The 21306-nt window shown below is 42.1% G+C and overlaps 2 protein-coding genes and 1 long non-coding RNA gene across 7 annotated transcripts in view; 1 reads left to right on the forward strand and 2 right to left on the reverse strand.

Moving 5' to 3' along the window:
* Positions 1–10004, forward strand: part of pde7a (phosphodiesterase 7A) — a 30366-nt gene extending 20362 nt beyond the window's left edge. For 2 of the 5 annotated variants that reach the window (XM_030397917.1, XM_030397913.1), the window contains 11 exons: positions 630–690; positions 3887–3976; positions 4708–4871; positions 4977–5040; positions 6385–6581; positions 6731–6862; positions 6966–7057; positions 7244–7388; positions 7482–7578; positions 7745–7825; positions 8061–10004. In XM_030397917.1, the coding sequence (XP_030253777.1) occupies positions 630–690; positions 3887–3976; positions 4708–4871; positions 4977–5040; positions 6385–6581; positions 6731–6862; positions 6966–7057; positions 7244–7388; positions 7482–7578; positions 7745–7825; positions 8061–8320 (1383 nt within the window). In that variant the 3' untranslated portion in view covers positions 8321–10004. The remainder of the gene's footprint in view (positions 1–629; positions 691–3886; positions 3977–4707; positions 4872–4976; positions 5041–6384; positions 6582–6730; positions 6863–6965; positions 7058–7243; positions 7389–7481; positions 7579–7744; positions 7826–8060) is intronic. The other 3 variants (XM_030397918.1, XM_030397914.1, XM_030397916.1) reach the window with 2 other exon arrangements.
* Positions 4873–7247, reverse strand: LOC115569795 (uncharacterized). Its single transcript, XR_003981630.1, has 2 exons — positions 6971–7247; positions 4873–6855 (listed from the first exon to the last, which is right to left on the reverse strand). It is a non-coding gene; the product is annotated as an uncharacterized LOC115569795 (long non-coding RNA).
* Positions 10005–15739: 5735 nt separating the features above from the next.
* mtfr1 (mitochondrial fission regulator 1) lies at positions 15740–21083 on the reverse strand. Its single transcript, XM_030399017.1, has 8 exons — positions 20955–21083; positions 19877–19985; positions 19448–19546; positions 18557–18687; positions 18202–18437; positions 17803–18055; positions 17440–17620; positions 15740–17219 (listed from the first exon to the last, which is right to left on the reverse strand). Exons 2-8 carry the CDS (start codon positions 19910–19912, stop codon positions 17172–17174), a joined length of 984 nt encoding a protein of 327 aa, XP_030254877.1. The 5' UTR covers positions 19913–19985; positions 20955–21083; the 3' UTR covers positions 15740–17171.
* Positions 21084–21306: the final 223 nt, after the last annotated feature.

Below are 21306 nucleotides of genomic sequence, written 5' to 3' on the forward strand. Positions count from 1 at the left end.
GACCGCATCTATTGTCCCCAATGTCAGTTTCACTAAAGTCAGTTTAAATACAAATTCAAATTCATTCAAATTGCGTCTGCCTGCTGACGTCGGGTAAGAGAAGTCATTTCATCAATATACAGTGTACTAACAGTGAACTGTGTTGTTTGAAGCAGACTGTTAATGGAAAGTCAAAATATCAGAAAATGTCGTTGGATGGGACCCAAAATAATTTGCGTGTGTGTGTGCAGACATAACATGTGTGTTTCTCACATGACTGATAGCAGCAGTGAAGTGCCGTATCAGGCTGATGATATGGAGCTGGAACATGTTTATCAGTGTAGCAGTTTGCACTCACTCTCTCACACACACACACACACACACACACACACACACACACACACACACACACACACACACACACAGCAGATTAGAACCAACAGTAGACACCACATTGCACCACCCTCGACTTGCTTAACTCTGTTTATATGTTTTTTGAAGTGTGTGTGTTTGGGGGAGATGGGGTTGTGATACCCCCCACATCACATAAGAGGATGGTGGGCTGGTGGGACGTACTACATCATCGCAATGACATACTTTGTATTGGTGTAATAGCAGTTTGTTGATGATGTTTCTTTTTGTTTGTTCAGAGACGAGGGGCGATCTCCTACGACAGCTCCGACCAGACGGCGCTGTACATCCGTATGCTAGGTAAGTGTTTCCCCACTCTCAGTGCATACAAGCACATGTGTTTTCAATAGAAACATGCACACACACACATACATCTCTGCCTGTGCTTGAATCCATTTCCTTAATACACAGTGGCTTAAAAAGCAGTGAGATGGGAAATGGTTGGATCAGAAATGGACAGAGGGATATAGAGATTATGAAGAGCTGTGGACACACGAGAGTGCATGTCCACTCAATCCCTGGCCTTTTGGTAATCCCTCAATCAGAATAGATTTGGGTTGTGTGCATCTGTAATGTTAAGTGTAGGTTGATCACGTTTGTGTCCAGAAACGGACTCATTAGCAGAGTGTGTTTTTGTGTTGCTGTACATGCCCGTGTGTCCATTTGCCCAGTGCTGCCCTCGGTCACCCCACACAGGATAAGCAGTTTAGAAAATGGATGAGAGGATGGAGAGCTTGGAGCTCTGCCAGGCAGATGGAGTCAAATGCATCCAGGAAGCCGCCAGATCAGCCTTGGCTTTCTAATCAATAAGGTTATTGGGGATAATGGAGCGATTAGAGCCTGGATGTACCCCTGACATCAGACTACTCCGCAAAGATGCGCCCTCCGTGCAACTTTTGCCACCCTCAATTCATAAATCGAATGGTGTGACTGGCAGTGAACAGAAAGAAAGAAACTAGAATTGCTCAGAGTGATATCCTGTCAGTGTCGTTCATAGATATTAGATTGCTCCTGTGAAGCATAGTGAGTAGGCAGGAAGCATTAAAAACAGCCAGGGCAGTTTAGGGCTTACTGAAAGTCTTTGTTGGAATCATGTTTGCTGTAGCTCCACATAGTTCACATAATATTGCTATATTTTGTTTCTCCTCAGCTTTATAATGCCCATGAGTCGACTGCTGCCACGTGCGTCCAGTCACAGTAACAGCAATTTATTGAGCTGACTTAAGGAGCTTTAACTTTTTAATCATTTTACTTGGCTAAGTATGATAGGAGTCTCATACGCCACAGGCATAAAGCATCTGTGTCTGTAGATTTTATATTAAATCGAGTGTGAGGAGAAGCATGTTAATGCAGACTGGTGTTTGCTTGGGCCAGGGTTCAGTCTGCCAAGTTAATGCTGATGTGCTTTCAAATAGCTGGACTCAGAGCTTTCGCCGCATCAGTTATAATGACATGACCTACATACACCCCAGAGCGCCAGCACTAATGCACCACAGGGGAAACATGGACCCTGTGACTCTAACACACTAATCACACACACGCACGCACACACGTGCTGAGCTCTGGCACATGCATCTGCAGATATGACAGATGTATATACATCCAGGCACACACACCCTAACTGCTTAGAAATTCATGAACTGTAGTGTGTTTTGATCATAATTTATGTTTTTGCACGTGACACACCACCGATACGGTTTCACCCTCCACATATCATCATACCAACAACTTCACAAACAACTTTTCAAAATACTGTTGAGCATTGTTATGGATTGAATTGTAATTCTTAGTTTCTGGTATTTTGATAGGGGCTTGTGTAGTATTCAAACAGCTGTGTGCAAGTAAGTAACATGCTGGTTGGGGTAAAAACCCTTGTGTTATTGCTTTGACTTTAATTCTAATGCACACGCGACACGTTCAGAAGTGCCATGCTGGAAACATACCATTGCACCGTTAAGCACCTTGACGAGTACACTGCCACATAGTCTTGCCGCATATAGAGTGTTGCCTGGAACGACACATCAGCATTTTACTGCATCAGTGTCATAGCACCATCCCGTCACCTCACTGTGCTCTCACTGCTCCTGACTGCAGTCTACTAGCAGGCCGGCTGCCGTCTGTTTTGTCCGAGCCTCTCCCTGTTCTTCTGCCTGACTTCTTAAAACAGACAGACTATACTGTAGGTCACTCTCAGTGGCTTTGAGTACTAATAGTAGATCAGACTGTCCTGACATGGCATTGCATGCTCAGCTGTTTGATTGACATGTCTGTCCATTGAATTTTCTCTTCTGGGACGTGGGAGTGTGTGTTTGTGCGTGACTGTGCCCACACATGGATAGGATACGCCAGACTTGGGTCCAATAGTATTTACAAAATCTCTCTCGCTTATTTTAGAGCACCAAAATGATGGGTTTTACCACATTTTGACAATAAAGAAGGAAAATCCTGCTCGACTTTCAGTGCTTTGCATACGTTGGATTTCCTAACTGTTATAAAAAGCTGAAACATGATGGTGGGTTTTCCGTCCACAAGCCAAGCTTCTGTAAACGCATATCCTCTCCTATACGGACAAGAAAGAAGTGATCTCCAGGGTGCAACTATTTAGGTCACACATGTGCCTGGAAATTTGCTACAAAACATTGTCACTGGTTGCACTAGTGTGGCTGAAATTTAGCAGGTCTGATAATGTTCTATAGTATAAAGAGCAAGTGTAAAGTTTTATATCTTTTTATTAATGTTTTTTATCATACTTCAATAAAACTTTATGTTCATTTCTGTATTTATTTGAGTTTCACAAGCACTAAAGATGTCAGCACTTTTGTTACTTTTTACAGTTCATGGATAATTGTAAAATGTATTACTGGATACACCTAAATTATGTACTGGATACACAAAATTAATTTTCATAATTTTAATTGCATTCAAGATCTACAGTTCCCATGAGGCTTTGGAAGCAACCGTCTAGCTAAAATTCAACTGTTTTCTAACAAAATGGTCGATGATAAAGTTTTGTCTCAAATTGACAAGTTCCTTGCATTTTACTGCAATCTGTTTCAGCTTTTTATGATAGAAAAACCTTCTACGATGCTAAATATTCTGTTTTCCTCTTGGGACTGTGATTTGCTGAAATGGAAGACAGGATTTCAGTCGTGTTGGTGGAGTGCAAAAAAAAACATCTGTCCACTGACCAAATACCTAGTGACAGTTTTACCAGCCACTCAATAGTCTTTGTGACTGGTGAAGTGAAGCGAACCTTCTAGCCACATGCATGTTTTACCAGCATTTGGCTGGTTTAAACTTTTTTTAGTTTTCTTATATTAATATATTTGCGACACTTCATTGTCCTGTGGTAAAGTCCATCCTTGTGGCACTCGCGCAAAATAAATTCCAGTATATAATCGAGAACATTTGTAAATACTTTTCGGCCTAGCACATTCAGACACTTTTTTTTTCAAGCCGTATGAATCTTGAGGAAATAAGTGCTGATTTCTTCTAGGAGATGTGAGAGTCAGAAGTCAGGTTGGATTTGAACCGGAACGAAGAAGCTCCCACCCGTACCTGTACATCGACTTCCGAACTCTTCACAGTGAGTATGAATCGCAGCCAATCACCCCAACTTCGCTAGCCTCGCTGACAACGAGAGACATTATCAAACTGTAGCTTCCGAGTACAGTTTGTTAACTTGCAGCGAGATTGACAGATGTTAGTGCAGTGCTTTCACAGCGTTTCAAATAACGATAACGACCAAGGTGTGTCTAAGTGTACACCTTGTGAAAGGATTGTTTTTATCAAAGCTTTGTGAATAGGTGTGTGAGAAAATAACAGTTTTCCTACTCAGTGAAACCTACTTAGAAAACTGAAATGGTTACAAAGAGGTCGTGTGTGTGTGTGTGTGTGTGTGTGCGGGTGTGTGTGTACATGTGTGTTGACATCTTGACCCAAAAGTAATCCGTCCTCATGCTGACGTGTTTCCGGATTGCAGTCACGGTTTATTCAGACACAGAGCTTCTGTGCGTGTGTGTGTGTGTGTGTGTGTGTGTTTAGATGTGAGGGAGAGAGAGAGAGAGAGAGACCACTGACAAAGCATGTCTGCTGTGTGATCCCAGACGAAAGGCTTACGAGTGGGCGGCTGTGTCAGCAGCGACTGTTTGTATATCTCTGTGTTGGTGTCAGATCCCCACCGAGTTTGTGCAGCCAAAATGATTCTCTGAGCCTAATGAGCTTGTGAAGTGAAACATCAACCAAAAAGCATTGTTACATATTTTAAATGTTAAATCTTTTGTCAATTTGTGTGTGTGTGTGTGTGTGTGTGCGCAGCGCGGCTGGGCTGTGGGTCCACGTCGGCGAGCTCTGCCCCGGAGAGGAGGGTCCACAGACTGCTCAGCTTCCAGAGGTACCTGCACTCGTCCCGTCTGCTGCGAGGAGTCCCCCAGCAGATCCCCCTCCACATCTTGGATGAAGACTACACTGGACAGGCCAGAGTATGACACTACCCTTTTTATACAATGATACCATTTTAGCACATGATTTGCTTTGTTCAGACGTCTCATCCCTAATCCTGTGCTTCTTTTTTCCCTCTCTCACAGTGCATGCTGGAAAAAGTCGGGAACTGGAACTTTGACATTTTCCTCTTCGATAGGTTGACAAACGGTAGGTCAGATGAAAGAAGTTGAATTAAAAGTCGTGATAACAGAAGTGATTCAGTGCTGACAGGAGTATCCAGTTTTAAACCAGTCTTGGATTGAATGTGTTACCAATGGTGCCATCTATTGGATGCTGGCCGACACAGAGGATTTACTGTCTCATGATTACCTCTATTATAAATCACTGAATTTTATGTTGAAAAGAGAAAGAGAGAGAAAACAGATCAGAGAATCCTGCTGTCTTTGGTTTGTTTTGTTGTCATTTGCTTTTGGGAAAGTACACAACAATGTATTAGTAATTTTTCAGATGCAGCGATTTAACCGTTGCTCAATAGACTCTAAACCCAGCTAACAACTATCCAATGTCATCATCAGGTAAAGGGTACTGTTGCCATTCATTCAAAAGTATCACAAGTATTTGTTGGCTCCACCTCCAATCAGCACTGATGGAAACACAAAGATGGACAAGCAAATGTTCACCCCTTTTCCGGCATTTAAATAATAGTCAATCACCATTTTTCTTTTTTTTTTTTTTTTAGCGGGTTTCCCCATTTTTAAAAATACTGCATGTGCTAGTTATGGTGTAAGATGATATAGTAGATCCTTCTGCACCAACAGTAGCCTTGGTACAACAGATTGGAAAGGAGGCTCCAGACACAAGATATGTTGTATTATGAATGAGAGGCATGAGTCAGACCAGACATGAGCAGAACGAAGTATGTTCTTGGTTATTATATGTTTCGCCACGCATCTGTCTTGATATATACTGTGTAACTCAATAGCAGGAGATAGAGAAATGGATGGGAAGAGATAACAGCTGCAGTGCCAGAGTACTTTGGGAGCAGATAAAAGGATGAAAGTCACATAAAGAAGTAGTTATGGGAAATGAAGAAGGGGGTGATCGAGGAAGGTTTAGACAGGATTCAGGAAAACTAGAATGGTACTCAGTAGAGCGCCCAACAGTCCCAAGCCACCTAAATACTCCTGCTGTTTTTTTTTGGGTCAAGATCCATTAATTGTTCCCTGACAGATAAACAAAAATGTCGATAAATGCAAGGTTAGTGAAACTGAGAAAAAAATCCTGGATCTGCACCAAAATGAATGGGGTCTGTTCTGGGCTGGAACCCATCCTCCATCCATGTTTTAATGAAATCCGTTCAGTAGTTTTTGTGTGATCCTGCTAACAAACCAGCCAACCAAACAAAAAGACAGACGTGGGTGAAAACATTACCACCTTGGCAAATAGATTGATGATGTTTTCCATTATAACAGCAGTTCCTCCTGTTTGATACAACTGAAAAGAGATACACAAACCAGAAGAAACGCTCACTCTGCTTGTCTTCTTGTTCAGGAAACAGCCTGATCACTCTGACCTTCCACCTGCTGAATCAGTATGGCCTGGTGGAGCTCTACCAGCTGGACATGGTCAAACTCTGGAGGTTCCTGGTCATGGTCCAGGAGGACTACCACAGCGACAACCCCTACCACAACGCGATCCACGCTGCGGATGTCACACAGGCCATGTACTGCTACATGCGGGAACCCATGGTGAGAAATGCAAACAAGACATTTTGGTTCTTTTTGGCTTGAGAAACTTCCTTTAACTCTTTCTTTGTTATCCTGGAAATACACCATTTGAGTGGTATTTGTGTTTTAATGATCACTCATCATAATTTTTGTGCTCGTTGTGACTGCAGCTTGCCAAGTCTCTGACCTCCCGTGACATCCTGCTGGGACTCCTAGCAGCCGCCACACATGACCTGGACCATCCAGGGGTCAACCAGCCTTTCCTCATCAAGACTGACCACTATCTAGCTACACTCTATAGGGTAAAACCACAAAACAGTCACTCCTTAGCCTGAAAGTACAGTAGGGGATGAAATCATATGATTTATTAAATGAAATCTTCCGTGCACACTTTTCAATATGCAGAATACCTCAGTTCTGGAAAACCACCACTGGAAGTCGGCAGTGGGCCTGCTCAGAGAGACTGGGCTGTTCTCCCATCTACCTGCTGAAGACAGGTCAGTCTGACACGGCACTGATGCTGAGTGCACCAAGAAAACTGTCAAACACCACATTAGAAAGCTCTTATTGAAAGATAATATATGTTTCAAAAAACATATCTGCTCAGTCTTACAGAGAAAATGACGCCGGATACCACAGTTGGTGCTTAATAGTCTGATCATTTTGTCTTTCTGACCCTTCAGCCTGAACATGGAGAGGGAGTTGGGCTCCTTAATCCTGGCCACGGACATCAGCAGACAGAACGATTACCTGTCTAAGTTTCGCCTGCACCTGGACCAGGAGAACTTGTGCTTGAGCAACGCCAGCCACCGTCACTTTCTCCTGCAGGTCAGTGTCCTCCTCGGTCACCCCACACAACTCCTGCACCTCAGGAAAAACTGTGAGCTCTTATTTTGTTTTTTTTCTGCCCACCATGTACAGATGGCTCTAAAGTGTGCGGACATCTGTAACCCCTGCAGACCCTGGGAGCTGAGCAAACAGTGGAGTGAGAAAGTGACCAAGGAGTTCTTCCAACAAGGTTTTCTTTTTGTCCTGTTGCCAGTTGTTATATTGTCATTACTAACCGTTAATTCCTTAGTTCTTCTGTGCTTTTGTTCTCTATTATCAATCAGTTCTATAATATTAGAACATATAATGCCATATAATAGCTTACATATGAATAACAGTTTGTTATGCTCTTCTAGGAGACATTGAGAAGAAGCACAAGCTTGAAGTCAGCCCACTTTGTGACAGAGTGGCCAACACAGTCGGCAACATTCAAATGGGCAAGTATCTGTGTTGTTTGTTTGTTGTATTCAGATATAGCACATATTCAGTCACATATAGCTTGTTTTTACATTGGTAAGAGTTTTGAGGTACTTGTACTGTACTTTAACTAGTAACAAATCATTTTTATACCATGGTATTGATACTTTTACTACAGTACAAGAATATTTCTGCCACCTCTGGTCTGTAATCTTTAGCCCCAATATTCATCTGCCGCCTCTTCTCCCCCTCCAGGCTTCATGACGTACGTGGCCGAGCCGCTGTTTGCAGAGTGGGCCCGTTTCTCTGACACACGTCTGTCCCAGACCATGCTGGGCCACATGGGGCTGAACAAGGCCAGCTGGAGTGGCCTACAGCAGGAACAAACCTCCGTCACTGAGGAGGTGGAGCCCAGCACGACCGGCACCGACGTAGAAGACGCTGCCGCCCGAAAAGACGGCAACACAGGAGGAACCAGCTCCAAAGAAATACCTCAGGGAAGCAGAGAATCCTGACACTCCTCGTGTGCCCTTTCACCTCAACCTCCTGACCCCTGACCCTCCCGGCCTCGGGCCTCACCACACACTGGGGGCCGGGTGGGGCATGTTACGGCCTGCAGCCCCCTGCCGCTGCCCCACCTGATCCTAACAACTTGTTTATGTTTTGTTGCTTTTGCCTCCCATCTTGATAAACCACTGATTTTATTTAATTTATTTAATTTTTAATTCCTCTTTTGGCATAGAGCAATACATAGATACCTCATTTGGCTACTGCTGTATTTTTCTTTTATTTGCTTTATTTTATTTATTTGTCCACTGTAGTTTTGGCATTACTGACTGAACACACCACTTTCTGTGTTGGTGAACCTTAAGGATAAAGCAGTATACGAACTGAAGAAATTTTTTTTTCTGGTATCTTGAAGTGCCATTTGAAAACAAAGATTTGAAGAATGATCCGAACTTCATTGACTGAGACAACTTGAGTATTCAGACATGACACCCTTCTAAGACTTAAAGCCGTGTTGCATTTGTATTGAAGATTCTTCCTCATGTAAAAAAAAAAAACAAAGAAATAACAAGAAAAAAAAATGTGACAAGCCCAGTCCTTTTGCTGCCTCTACGAAGACTGTTTACGCATCTCCTTGTTTTGTTGTTTCTTTCCCTTGAACTGAAGTGAATCACGTCAGCTCCACGGTTTGCCTTCGAAGCACAGATGTGAAGAACCACTCGTTTGAACTGTCATCCCACTGTTGAAGCCATGAGCAGAACCTTATTCAAACACACCAGATGCCATAAGTAACTCCACCTGTGCTACAATGTGTTCTTGCACTCCCAAATAACGATTGGTTTTGGATTGTGCAGCTTTCGTCTCCGTGACACCTCAGAGAGACCCCGCGAAAGGTATTGTAGAAATTAGTCCTTTTCTGATGATGTGTCCGACTCTTCCAGTGCTGGTTGAACTTCCCTCCCAGACTGGAGATCAGTTACTCACTGCACATGCATCTCACCTGGAACTCCACTCCACGCAACTCAACTCGCTCAGGGGTTTTGCCAGTCTCTTTTCGAGAGGGAGAGGGGGAGGAAGGTGACTGCAGGCGATGCAAGGTTGTTGGGGGGTTTTTTTTTTCCCTGTCTAGGATCTACTGAAGGAGACTCTCCCTCTCCGCAGAATGTCTCTCTCAGCCACATGCAACCTAAAGGACTGCTCGATTGATGCCTTATAACTATGCACAAACTATGCTAAGTGACCAAACCAGCTCCTGTTCCCATCAAGTGCATGGTGTGCTTGTCTTTGAATGCACTGTCCGATCCCTTTGCCTTTTTGTTGTGAGGAACAACTCCAGCTGTCCTTTTCCTTCTTTTTTTTTTTTTTGTACGGAAACAAAAATGGCCGAGTGACTTTGAACATTCCATATCTTTGTGTTTGGTTTGTCTACTTTGATTCTGTACAGTGGCACAAATTGTGTTTTGTGTTTAAACATTTTGAAAGATAACAGGTGCTTTTCTTACTTTAGCTGATTTGTATTTTGCTGTAAGTGCTGTAAGACTGTTGATAAAACTGTTTACAATTTGTTGCGACAGCCATTTTTGGGAAGACTTAAGTGTCGAGCCAGATTTTGTAAAGGCTTTGCTGTATTGACCTTTTTGATACATGCCTGTTGCAGTTACAATTTGAATAATAAAACCTGTTGTTGACAAATGTTTCTTTGACTTGCACACAGTTAAGTAAGCCTTTATTAATCTTTCTAGGGCAACTTTTCCCTTGCCTTTGACTTGTCCTAACTACTTGGAAGCAATTCAAAATGAAGAAGGGTCCCTACACCTTTCTTTTTTTTTTCTCCCAGGCTCAGTTCTCTCAACTTCCAGGACCCAAGATGGAACGTTTGAGACACAAATCAAGGTTAAAGCTGCTACAAGTGACTTCCATTCTTTGGTTGAGTGTGTTGCCATGCCTGTCGACTACTGTTGTCACAATACTTACATTTCTTACTTTGACACAATACCTTGAACAATATTGATATTTGATTTTTAGTAAAAGACAAATAGAGTCCTTGTCCCTCTGGGTTAATGGACATGACAGCCATGAAAAGTCAATTTAGACTTTTAAAATAACAAATGTATACAGGTTGTACTGCTAAAATAATTGGTAAGTATCAGAAAAATATCAACAGGAAAATCCCTGCAGATGGTTTACATGCATGCTTTGGAGGTTTTATACAGCAGCACAGAAACTTATGGTCTACTTGTGATGTCACATCAGCGAGGACCCAGCTCCACCTGCTGACACCAGGAGGAGATGACAAGCGCCTGCAGATGCTTTTCTCAAGTATTGAGGGAGGATCCAGCTACACCTATTCAGTCACAGGATTGTCCCAGCTTGTTGTGCTCAAAGTGCCACAAAATTGACCTTGATTTACTTTGGAAACTATGTACCTTTTTTTTTTTTTTTAATTGAACAATGGAACAACATGTACCAACAAAATGTGTGTTGTTACCAGGTATGTATATAATTAATAAAAAAGTAATCGAAATTCACTTGAATCAGCTTGAGTATACATTTTAAAAATACAAACATTTTCTTTTCTTAAATTTGATTATTTTATTTTTAATATTGTTATGTCTGATTTTTATTATTTTATATGTGGGATGAAAGTTGTGATGTTTAAAGAAGTGAGGGGAGTGTTGTCAGTAGGAAAAATAACGAATTTTTTGCACAATATTGACAAGATATCAGGACGGCAGCTAAAGCGAACCTATGGGGGCAGACATCCTTAAGTTTCACTTTTGGTTATGTCTGCCCCCATAGGTTCGCTTTAACTGCAGTTCTGATACTCGGTAAATATTGTGCCAAATGTTCTCGTTATTTTTCCTAATGACAGCACTCGGTAACCTCGATCAACAGGGATATGGGTTAAAAACGGCCGAAGTTCTCCTCTAATGGCCTGGTTAGCGTTTTTTTTTAATAATACAAATGTATAATTGGGGAACCGAAGCAACTCGGAGGAAACCCTACTAACCAAGGGAGTCAAGAAACTACATAGACTGAGGATCGAGGCTGGGAATCCAACCCTGACCATCACTGTGGGAAAGGTCCACTGAAGCCATTCATCTTGAAGGAAAGAAGTTCTCTAGATACTGACCACAGCTACCCCTCTACTCTGACCTACTACAAGTCGGGTGGGATGAAAGTTGTGATGGTTTGTAAACCTTTTGTTACCTTCAAGATGAATGAAGCAAGCTTCAAGATTTTAAAGAAGTGAGGGGAGGTGAAAAAGAGGGAGATGGTAATTTAGTCATCGCTGCTGCCCATGATGCATTGCCTCAATGGCCTGGTTAGCGTTTTTTTAAATAATACAAATGTATAATCGGGGAACCGAAGCAACTCGGAGGAAACCCTACTAACCAAGGGAGTCAAGAACCTACACAGAGTAAGGATCGAGGCTGGGAATCCAACCCTGACCATCGCTGTGAGAAGGGGCCATTGAAGCCATTCATCTTGAAGGAAAGAAGTTCTGTAGTTCCGTAACTAATTTCCACTTCATCTGACCAACTGTAAGTCAGATGAGATGGAAGGTGTGATAGTTTGGGAACCTGTTTCCTTCGAGATGACTGCTGCAAGCATTGCTGCGGGGGTGGTGACAAAGTTGGAGATGGTTATTCAGTCATTGCTACTGTCAGAGAAGCAGCACCTAAAGGGTTTGGTCAAAGCTTTTCCCACCTTTATAAAGAACCGGGCAAAAGCGGACCTTTTTGGTCTGTAGAGCTCATCCAGGTGAATCTTCAGATACTTAATCACAGCTCTATTAAAAGCTGAATTGTTTTCTGCCATCGAAGCCTCCAGTAGCAGTTCAGAAGAGCCAAACTCCTTCTTAAGGTCCCTGATCACCGCCTTGTTGATTTTTGTCATGTTGTTGTTAGTTTTTCTGATGTCACAGTCACCGATGTTGATGTTTTCCCGCGCCACTTCTGAGAGGCGCTTAATGATGGTTTCGATGTCTTTTTTCTGAGTGGATTTTCTGACATGCTTAGGGGCCTCAGTTATGATGAGTCTCATGAGCAGAGCTGTGATGATGTTGTAAGTTGTCCTCTCTGATACACGAGATGAGCTGCCAGTTGCCTCTGCTGAGAGTCCTCTAACTGATTTCGATGAATCGACTCTGAATAGTTCGACCGGAGTTGGACAATTGGTTGCTCTGCTCCGGAAGAAATTCAATGTATCTTCACCGAGTAGTGAGTCTAGAGTTGAACAACTGGTTGCTCTACTCTGGCTGTCTTTCGCTGAATCACCATTGAACACTGTGACTGGAGTTGAACAACTGGGTGTTTTACTCTGGCTGTTGCTGGCTCCAAGGGACTCTGGCACAGTGGCGTTGTTTTCCTTTGGTGGGGTCACAGTTTCTTGGATTAGGTCTCTGATGTCACCTAGTGCACCAGACACTTTCACACTGTCACTTGTCTGGTTTGATTGCTCCTTTTCCACCCAGAGACACATCTGCTGCAAGAACTTTCCCACTGAATCCTCTATCATGACATACCTACTTTCAAGAGAAGGGTAGAACAGAGCAGGGCTCACCCTCTCCCCAATACGAATAATGACAGGGTCAGAGACACTTCTTCTCAGTGGGTTTGAGGGAATTTGATCTATGCCGACAGCCGCGACATGACCATACATTTCGTCAGTCAAGTCTTTTGAAAGCTGCTTAGCCAGGTTTCTCAGGCTTTCCTTGGCCCGTGGTGCAGATTCCTCTGGCAGGTTGGAGATATCAAACAAGGTCTCAACAGCACTTCTGATCGAATCAAACTCTATAGAAGAGGGCCGCTTCTCTTGTAAGCTGATTAATGGCACCATGCTGGTCTGAATGCCAGCCGCTGATTTCGGTCTTGGAGACTCTGAAGCAGCTCCTGGCAAATCAAAACTTTCATCTGAGGCGTCTCCTTTTTTGAGTGTCAGCTGAGGGGACCCTGAATCCTGGCTGAGGGGCACGCCAAAGGCAAGATCTTCTTTCTCAAGAGTCATTTTTAGCTCTGATGATATTTTCTTAAATTGTTTCTTTGAAAACTTTAGAAATCTGCATTTGCGCTCTTCTAGGTTTTCATCTGGGGTGTCCTTTGAAAGTGTGGCCCGGCAGGCAAAAAATTCTTTCACTTTATTAAGTATTAATCTCAAACTGAAATGATGTTTGGATGGGCTACTCTCCTCGTTACATTCATCATCTCCGCTGTCAGAATAATGAAGATTATTACTTATAATGCGGACAATTTCAAACGCTGCATCACAGGCATCCAAAGAGGGGCTGGGATTCTGGGGAACAGAGCCAGCCTGTTCTTGGGTATCCTGTGTCGCAGTGGACCATTTGTCAAGGATTTCAGCCACAGCCTGGGTCACAGAGAGGACAGAGACCTTTGATTTCATGCTCTGAGGCGATTCACATGTCACTGAGTGAACTGAGATCTTAGATTTCCTGCTCTGAGATGATTCACATCTCGCTGAGGGAACAGAGACCTTTGATTTCCTGCTCTGAGATGATTCACATCTCACTGAGAGGACAGAGATCTTTGATTTCCTGCTCTGAGACGATTCACATCTCTCTGTGGGAACAGAGATCTTTGATTTCCTGCTCTGAGACGATTCACATCTCTCTGTGGCAACAGAGATCTTGGATGTCATTCTCTCAGAAGATTCACATCCCTCTGAGGGAACAGAAATCTCGGATTTCATACTCTGAGGCGATTCAAGTATCTCTGATTCCAGGGTCGGTGCTGTAGGTTCAGGACTGTTTGGGCACAAACAGCATAGGCAACTGGATGTCATCTTATTCATAAAACCTCTCAGACATTTGGTGACATGACTCACCATTTGACAATGAGATTCTGTGCTGGACATGGTGCCCGAGACAAAAATGGCAGACCCTTGCTGCAAAGTCGGGCTGTTGATGGCCAGAGATACAGCAGTGGCAACCTTTAGTGAAACTTCCTCCTCAACCAGTTCTGTCAGCTTGTCTACACTCTCACATTTTTCCGGTGAGACGTGAAGAACTTCAGCAAAACTACCAATGAGGGACTCTCCCAGCTGAGTGTTGACATATTCCAAAGCTGAATTTATCTCATCCTGGGAAGCATTACTCCGTAGACGCTCCTGAAACATTGGTAAGACTATGCTCACAGCCGACACAGAGATCGTCTGTATGATTTCACAGAGCATATCAGTCAGTATTGCTTCGACTTCTGGGTCACAAATCCCAGCAGCCAACAGGCTCCATTGTACTTCAGAGATTCGATCGAAATGTTTGTTCACAATGGGCTTCACAGCCCCTGGATTGACAGTGATGGTGGTATCCATCGGGGATCCGCACTGTTCCACTAGAGACATGTCTATTCCTTTCCTCAAGCTGGTTTGAAACTCGCCGAAAGTTGTGGGGTGTTGTTCGTTGTGTATAGCTCTAAGTTCTGGCTCTTGTGTTTGGTCTGGTCTAGTCTGATCAGTACCTGTGGCAAGTATAAACTAAAAGTCAGTTTGTAAACCAGCTATAACCTTTTTATAGAGCCGAGATTCTATGGCGTCACTGTTTAGCTTTTGATCTAGGTGCATGCGTCATATAGAACGAACATCAAAGCGCGCGCCGCACGCACACACACACGGTCACGTACGAACACACACACACACACGCACACAAACATACACGCGCGCGCGCGCGGTCACGTACGAACAAACACACACACATTTTGGCGGAAGTGACGCTGCAGTAATACGAGTAAATAGTTACTGATAGCGAACAGAAATGCGATTATTTTCCACTCACACCGAATGTTTTGGGGGAATTAATTCATAAGTACACCAGTCAATCAATAAATCATCCATTCTCATATGATCAATGACTATGATGTATATTCATATTTCAAAATAAAAGAGGTGAAACACGTCATTGTCCTGACGCAGCTGTGACGTCACTATTAACGCCGGGCTAAATTCAATGCGCCATTAAAGTATGAATCTTGGGGGAAAATAAAAAAAAGCTTCGGGACTCCAGGGGCTCTGTATTAATGTTATTTATATCTTCTGCCTTTTAAGTCTGCTTGATGTATGTTTTCATAAAATTTAATATGAAAGGCAGCTTTGCTGGCAGGTGGAACTTCATGTAATTTATTAAGGGCTGAGGTATTGTAATGCCTCAAGCATTCACAACCAACAACGAGCAACTGCGACAGACACACAGACAGCAGAACGGGACCTGTTTACTAATGTTAAATCAAAAAATATAGACAGAATGTCACTTTTTTTGCTTATACATATATGCTAAATATATCAAGCACTTTACAGGAACACGTGTCTAAACTTTCAATATATTGTTTTTTTTCTCTCTAAAAGTCACAAACTTTTAAAGGTTTCAAAGACTTTTATTAAAACTCAACCATGACAATACACACTTGACCAAGTGAGGCAGACAATAAACTTTTATTTAGAGATTCAACAATTCAAGTGAATAGTTTTTATGGAAGACATTTCTACAAAACCTTGAACACTTGGTACTGACACACCTTCCCTTTATATAAAAAGGTAATACTAGTAGAGTTGTGTGGAAGCAGCAACTACACTGGCATAGTGAACAAAACTGGGAACAACTGCAATCAGACACTTGGAACAAAGTACTTGTATGACAGTAGTTTTCATTTTCTGAGACACAAGTTCAAAGTGAGGCATGAAAATGTGAAGATTGCTGGCACAAAAGCCTCATTTAAACCTTTGGGATACTGATAACAGTGGGTGCCTTAGGACCCATGACTAAAATATGTTGTCAATACATAGTTAACCACAACAAGTATGTATTTGATGATTTTGAACTGTGAGTCTTACGTGCTTCTGATAAAAGGACAATCTTATCAAGAGAAGTATTGATAAAGCAAAATAACATTACTCATGTAACTGTACCGTCAATAATCTAGAAATATGAACTTTGCTGAACAGTTACAGTAGTATCCCAATTAGGACACAGAAAAAGGTCATTTGGCAGTGAAAGGCAGAATCTCACAGAGCACAACTGGAATGTCTTTGGCCCTTCAATCAAATTGTAGAACAGAGATAAATAATGTCAACTAAAACTGAGAAAACATTTATTTTAACCAGCAAAACACATACAAGTCCTGGCAAGACTGGCAACTGGGACCCAACTTACACAGGCTCAACAGAGTACACAACTCTTCAAAACCTGTCTGGAATTAACGACAGGAAAATCTACAACATAATTACCTGTTCAAAACCTAATTACCTATTTTAACTCCGACATAAATAAAAGGATCCCAATCATAAATTAATCTACATGCCATGATACATACATAAACAATACAACACAATATTCCACGAGTAAGAAAGTGCTCCCTTTCTTCTAATGGTAGAAGAACTGTCTGGCTTTCACAAACCCCATGAGAATGGAAATGACCAACTATGTTATGTGCAACAAAAGTTCAACAAAATCCAAAGTGATGATTGAACAATAAAACCGATAACATTTAACTATTCTGTAGTGTTGCTTAAAGATGCGCTCATGCCTCCGACATTTTCGCTGAGGACTGTGATGGACATAAATTCAGACTATTCAACGCAAAAAAAAACCAAACCATTCAGTTAAACATAAAACAAATCATGTTTCTAAAAGAAAAAGCTAATATTATAACTTATAAAAGTGCAAAAACGGATGGTCAAGATGATGTCAGATGGAACATTATGAGATGACTGATACTTGAAGCAGACTAGTCATCTATTTCAGGCAGAATCCCTTATCCTTCCACAGAAACAGACAATATTAAAAGGTTGATAAGGCACTTCAAAGTGTCCATGGTACATCTGGACCTCCAGCTCAGAATCACCTGTTCAGACCAACTTCTTTTTTCCAGTTTTTTTCAACATGTGCTGCCCGAACTGTGAAAGCAGACAGAGAACAAAACAAGTACATGACACACTGCAAACCACTTAGATGAGTTCAGTCTGTTGACAAAAGAACATGTTAGAGTAGACCCTTGAAGTCCCACGTTAAGAAAAGAACAGCCTACCTCGGAGGTAAAGGATGAATTAATGGCAGACTTTGTTGAGTCGGTGGCTTGTTTTATATAACAATGATTAAAACTGCAACATCTCTCACCAAAGGGGTATCAGTTTGAGGTTTGACGTCCGGAACAGGAAGACTGAACTCTTCCTTGTCATCTCGTTCACTGTTGTGTCGATAACGGTGGGCGAACTTGCGTTTCAGAGCCTCTGCGATGAGAGTTGCAGCATCCGCCGGCTCGTTAAACTTCAATTTGGCATCAACTTCCACTGGACGACTATGGAGCATAAACATTCAAATCAAGACAGGAAAAAAAACAAAAAAAAACACCAATGTTAGCAGGGACACATATTTATTAGCTTCCACAAAAAAAAGAAAAGAAAAAAAGAAACTCAATGCTCCACTCTCCAATGTTTCTGAATGCATTTTGATTCGTCCACTATTAAAGCAGACTCCTACCTCTTAACTGACCGCAACTTGACTTTGCCAATGTCTTTCAGGACATCAAGCATGTTGGGAATTTCTGCTGGCTTTGGATCCAAAGTTGTCTGTCCCTCGGTCTTCTTCCCTCTGCGCTCCCTTATTAAGTCTATCGCAGAAAATGTCCGCTGGAGACCTAGAAGAGGTGGTGGTGGTGGTGGAGGAGGAGGAGGAGGGGGAGGGGGAGGCAGGGAGCCAGAGGGTGGAGGGGGAGGTGTTCCTATGGTAGCAGCTGAGGTGAAACAAAGGAAAGAGAAAGCTCAAAGCTGTGGAACATGTATAATCCTGCTGCCATCTACAGTAAAATGCATGTAACTACAGCAGAGAAGAACCCGTCAGTGTTCACACCAAACACAGAGAGTAAGTCTGTTTATTTACCTGGCTGTGCGCTCTTCTCTTGAGCCAACACGATCTGTGCTATCTGTGCTCTGAGTTTTGCAAGTTCAGTCTCCAGCACACTGATCTTCTGAAAGGCCTCATCGTTGGCGACTGTTTGTCCCTGGGGATCCAGAGCCCCCTCATGCAGACTAGGCAGTGACCTCCGGCGGGTGAAGGGTTTTCTCTGGGAATGAGGCTCGCGGGCTCGGAAAACGAGTCCTTGTGGGATCCCTGACCTGTTGTGAAAAGGAGAATCATCTTTTCTACACACAATTCATAGTAGCAAGCTTAATTATGACACACGAAAGTGCAATTCTCCTTTAGAAGAGGTTTGCTTATAAAATTGAGCTCCCACCTGGGTTTGCCCAGGTTGTCTTCGTCATCCTCATCCCTGTCTATCCAGGCAATATCAGCCAGAGAGGCCACAACACCATTGTGCCTCCTAGCGCCATTAAAGACACCAGCATCCTCAGTATATGGATGAAGCTGTTAGAGAAGGATGCCACGTTTAACATTTAAACAGAAAAACTTGTCATGGAAAAGAGCACAACCAAGTACACAGCACAACACGGCATTTCAGCAATTAGTAAAAGCAACTAATTAAGTAAAAATGGGGGCAGTTCAGAGGTAAAGGGTGAGGAGAAGATCTACAGGTTGTAAATGAAAGGTTCAGGAAGCTCAACAGGTCTTTCATCAGCTTGAGGTTGTTGAGGATTGCTGAAAAAACTGACCTAAAGCAGACATACTGCATTCCTCATTGCTAGGGAGGGGGAGCTGGAGACAGAAGAAAATAAGAAAAGAGAAGGCACAGGGTTGAAGGAGACAGAAAAGTCAATAAGATTCAATTCAGTTTTAAAATGTCATGCCACTTATCTGAAATATGTCAAGGGTTGAATTGTTAACAGTTTAAAAACTTCTGAACAAACAGTCAGAACTTGGATGATAACAAAATATCTCTGTCATAATGACGGCATCCACTGTTTATGGTTCATAAATGTAAACAGTCAGACAAGCAGGGTTAATAAAAGTTGAAGAGGTAGTGTGATTTGTATGTGGCAGACATAGGCAGAAAGACAGAAGAGTAGACTGGGCTGTGTCATAGGTGACTATTTAAAAAAACATTGAATAACAAGAAGGACAACGTGCCATTATCTAAAAATACAAAATATGCACACTACATTTTAAAGACATAAGAGTTGGTCTGTTTAATGACAAAACTATAAAAACTCTGCTAACCTTCCCTCACCTGAAAATGAACCCTGGGGCAGGGTTTAAGAGGAAGACTAGCAGCTATCCTCCTCACAATACTTCTTGAGGACCCATAGGGCTTAGCTGAACCAAAGGCCTGCAAAACAGAAGTTGAAACACATAATTTAAGTCACAAATTAAAGAAAAAAAAAATATTTTCCAAATTCTGTCGTTTAAAGTTAATTCATTAAATAACTTGCAGTCTACACAAGCTAGAAACACGTGGGAACACCGGCAGATTTCACAAGTCAGGGTTGGTACTTATCAGAGCTTGCAACTGAGAGACCTTCACAATAGGCTTTGAGTTGAGAGTCAATAAAAAAGGTAGAAATGTGCTCAAGACTACAAAATCAAATTTCAAAATGTCTGGAAAAAGAATGTTTATCAGACATATTAATCCCAGATATCAACATAGACTTTCACATACCAGGTCCATTTCAATCGGTGCATGATCTTTACTCATTTCTGTTGATGTGTTTCAAAAGGGCAGGTAGACACGTGCCCTGACACCAAAGGCATCATCACCAAATGGTCACCTAGAAGAAACATGAAACAAAAGTGATACATTCAAGTTGAATCCCAAAACTTAAGACCAACAATAACTTCTTGAGGAGCCTTAAGTCTCTACAATGTAATCCTACGTTAAAATGCTCCAGTACAATACACTGATTATGTCTCAGGCTTTAGTAGTGTTGACCTGTATTGACTTTAAAAAGCTTATAGTAATTTGTCCAATGTAATCACTGCTGCCAATGAGGAATACGAAGTTTACCATTCATTTCCCAACAAGTAGGGCATGTAATACAACTGTCAAACTGGCAACAAAGTAAATACAAGTTATTACAAGCTTTACAAGACTTACTTAAAAACATTTATGTTTAGATGATTTAGCCTGATTTGGGCCATTTCAGCGACCAAGTGCAAATGGATGGTAACGTTAGCTAAAATAGTAACAAACAAAGGTACTACAGACAGAGATTGAACTTGGTAGAGTTATAATTAACAGCCAACATTGATTTGCCATTTTTAGTCCGACTGTATGCTGTAACACTACGTTAGTTTAACACTGAAATTAATTAAGTAACGTAACTTTCTATTTCTCTCATCAGTACTTACTAGCGTTGTCTATCCAGCGTTTCGGTTAATGCGGCACGATATTCACAAGATACTATCTACCGCTGTCTGTTGGTTTCATGAGTTCACATAAAGGACAAGAAACGCTTAATCGTTGTGTGACAGATGTCAGCTAGTATGGTTGTGACAGGCTAACGGTTAGCTCAGCTAAATTAAACGAGTGGATGTTACATTTAGCGGGCAGAACAGCTAACTGATGCTAGCAACGATAGCCAAGCTAGCTAACTCCAGCCAGCTTTAGCGACATTTTTTAGGATACGCCAAAGACACGCATACTTCTATGTAGACCAAAGGTGTGACACCAGAATAAATGTTTAAACGGTATATTCACATACGGAGGTCGGTTCTGTGTGAGTTTCAAACCAACTTACCGTGACTGACGCTGGTTGACAACTTTTCTAATTTTTTCCAACTTGTCTTCTGACGGACATCCACTGCAGGAGAAATGTGGGAAGAGTCATGGAATACATCTTTAGCCAATTGGATTACACAGATTACAATAGCTAGGTTGTGACTATGTTACACCGCCATTGGTCATTTATATTGATTGACAGGCAAAGTCAGCAATTGTGTTTGAGGTGTAACAGAATACCATCTGATGATTGGGCCTAATGCCAGTCAATCAAATTATAATGTCCAATCATATTTTGGGAACTTGCTGTATGTTCGTTATATGTTCCTACGTTGCCCGGCGAGGCTGTGCCCCGCCTCACTGCTGGGATC

Source organism: Sparus aurata, chromosome 19 (assembly GCF_900880675.1).
Source record: "Sparus aurata chromosome 19, fSpaAur1.1, whole genome shotgun sequence".
Classification (NCBI taxonomy): domain Eukaryota; kingdom Metazoa; phylum Chordata; class Actinopteri; order Spariformes; family Sparidae; genus Sparus; species Sparus aurata.

Excerpts from the sequence above, each read along its gene's own strand:
- mtfr1 (XM_030399017.1), bottom strand. The coding sequence starts at position 19,912 with ATGAGTAAAGATCATGCACCGATTGAAATGGACCTG. Across the intron at positions 18,056-18,201 it reads AGAGAAGAGCGCACAGCCAG|CTGCTACCATAGGAACACCT; the intron begins GTAAATAAACAG and ends GTTTCACCTCAG. Across the intron at positions 17,621-17,802 it reads AAGTTGCGGTCAGTTAAGAG|TCGTCCAGTGGAAGTTGATG; the intron begins GTAGGAGTCTGC and ends TATGCTCCATAG.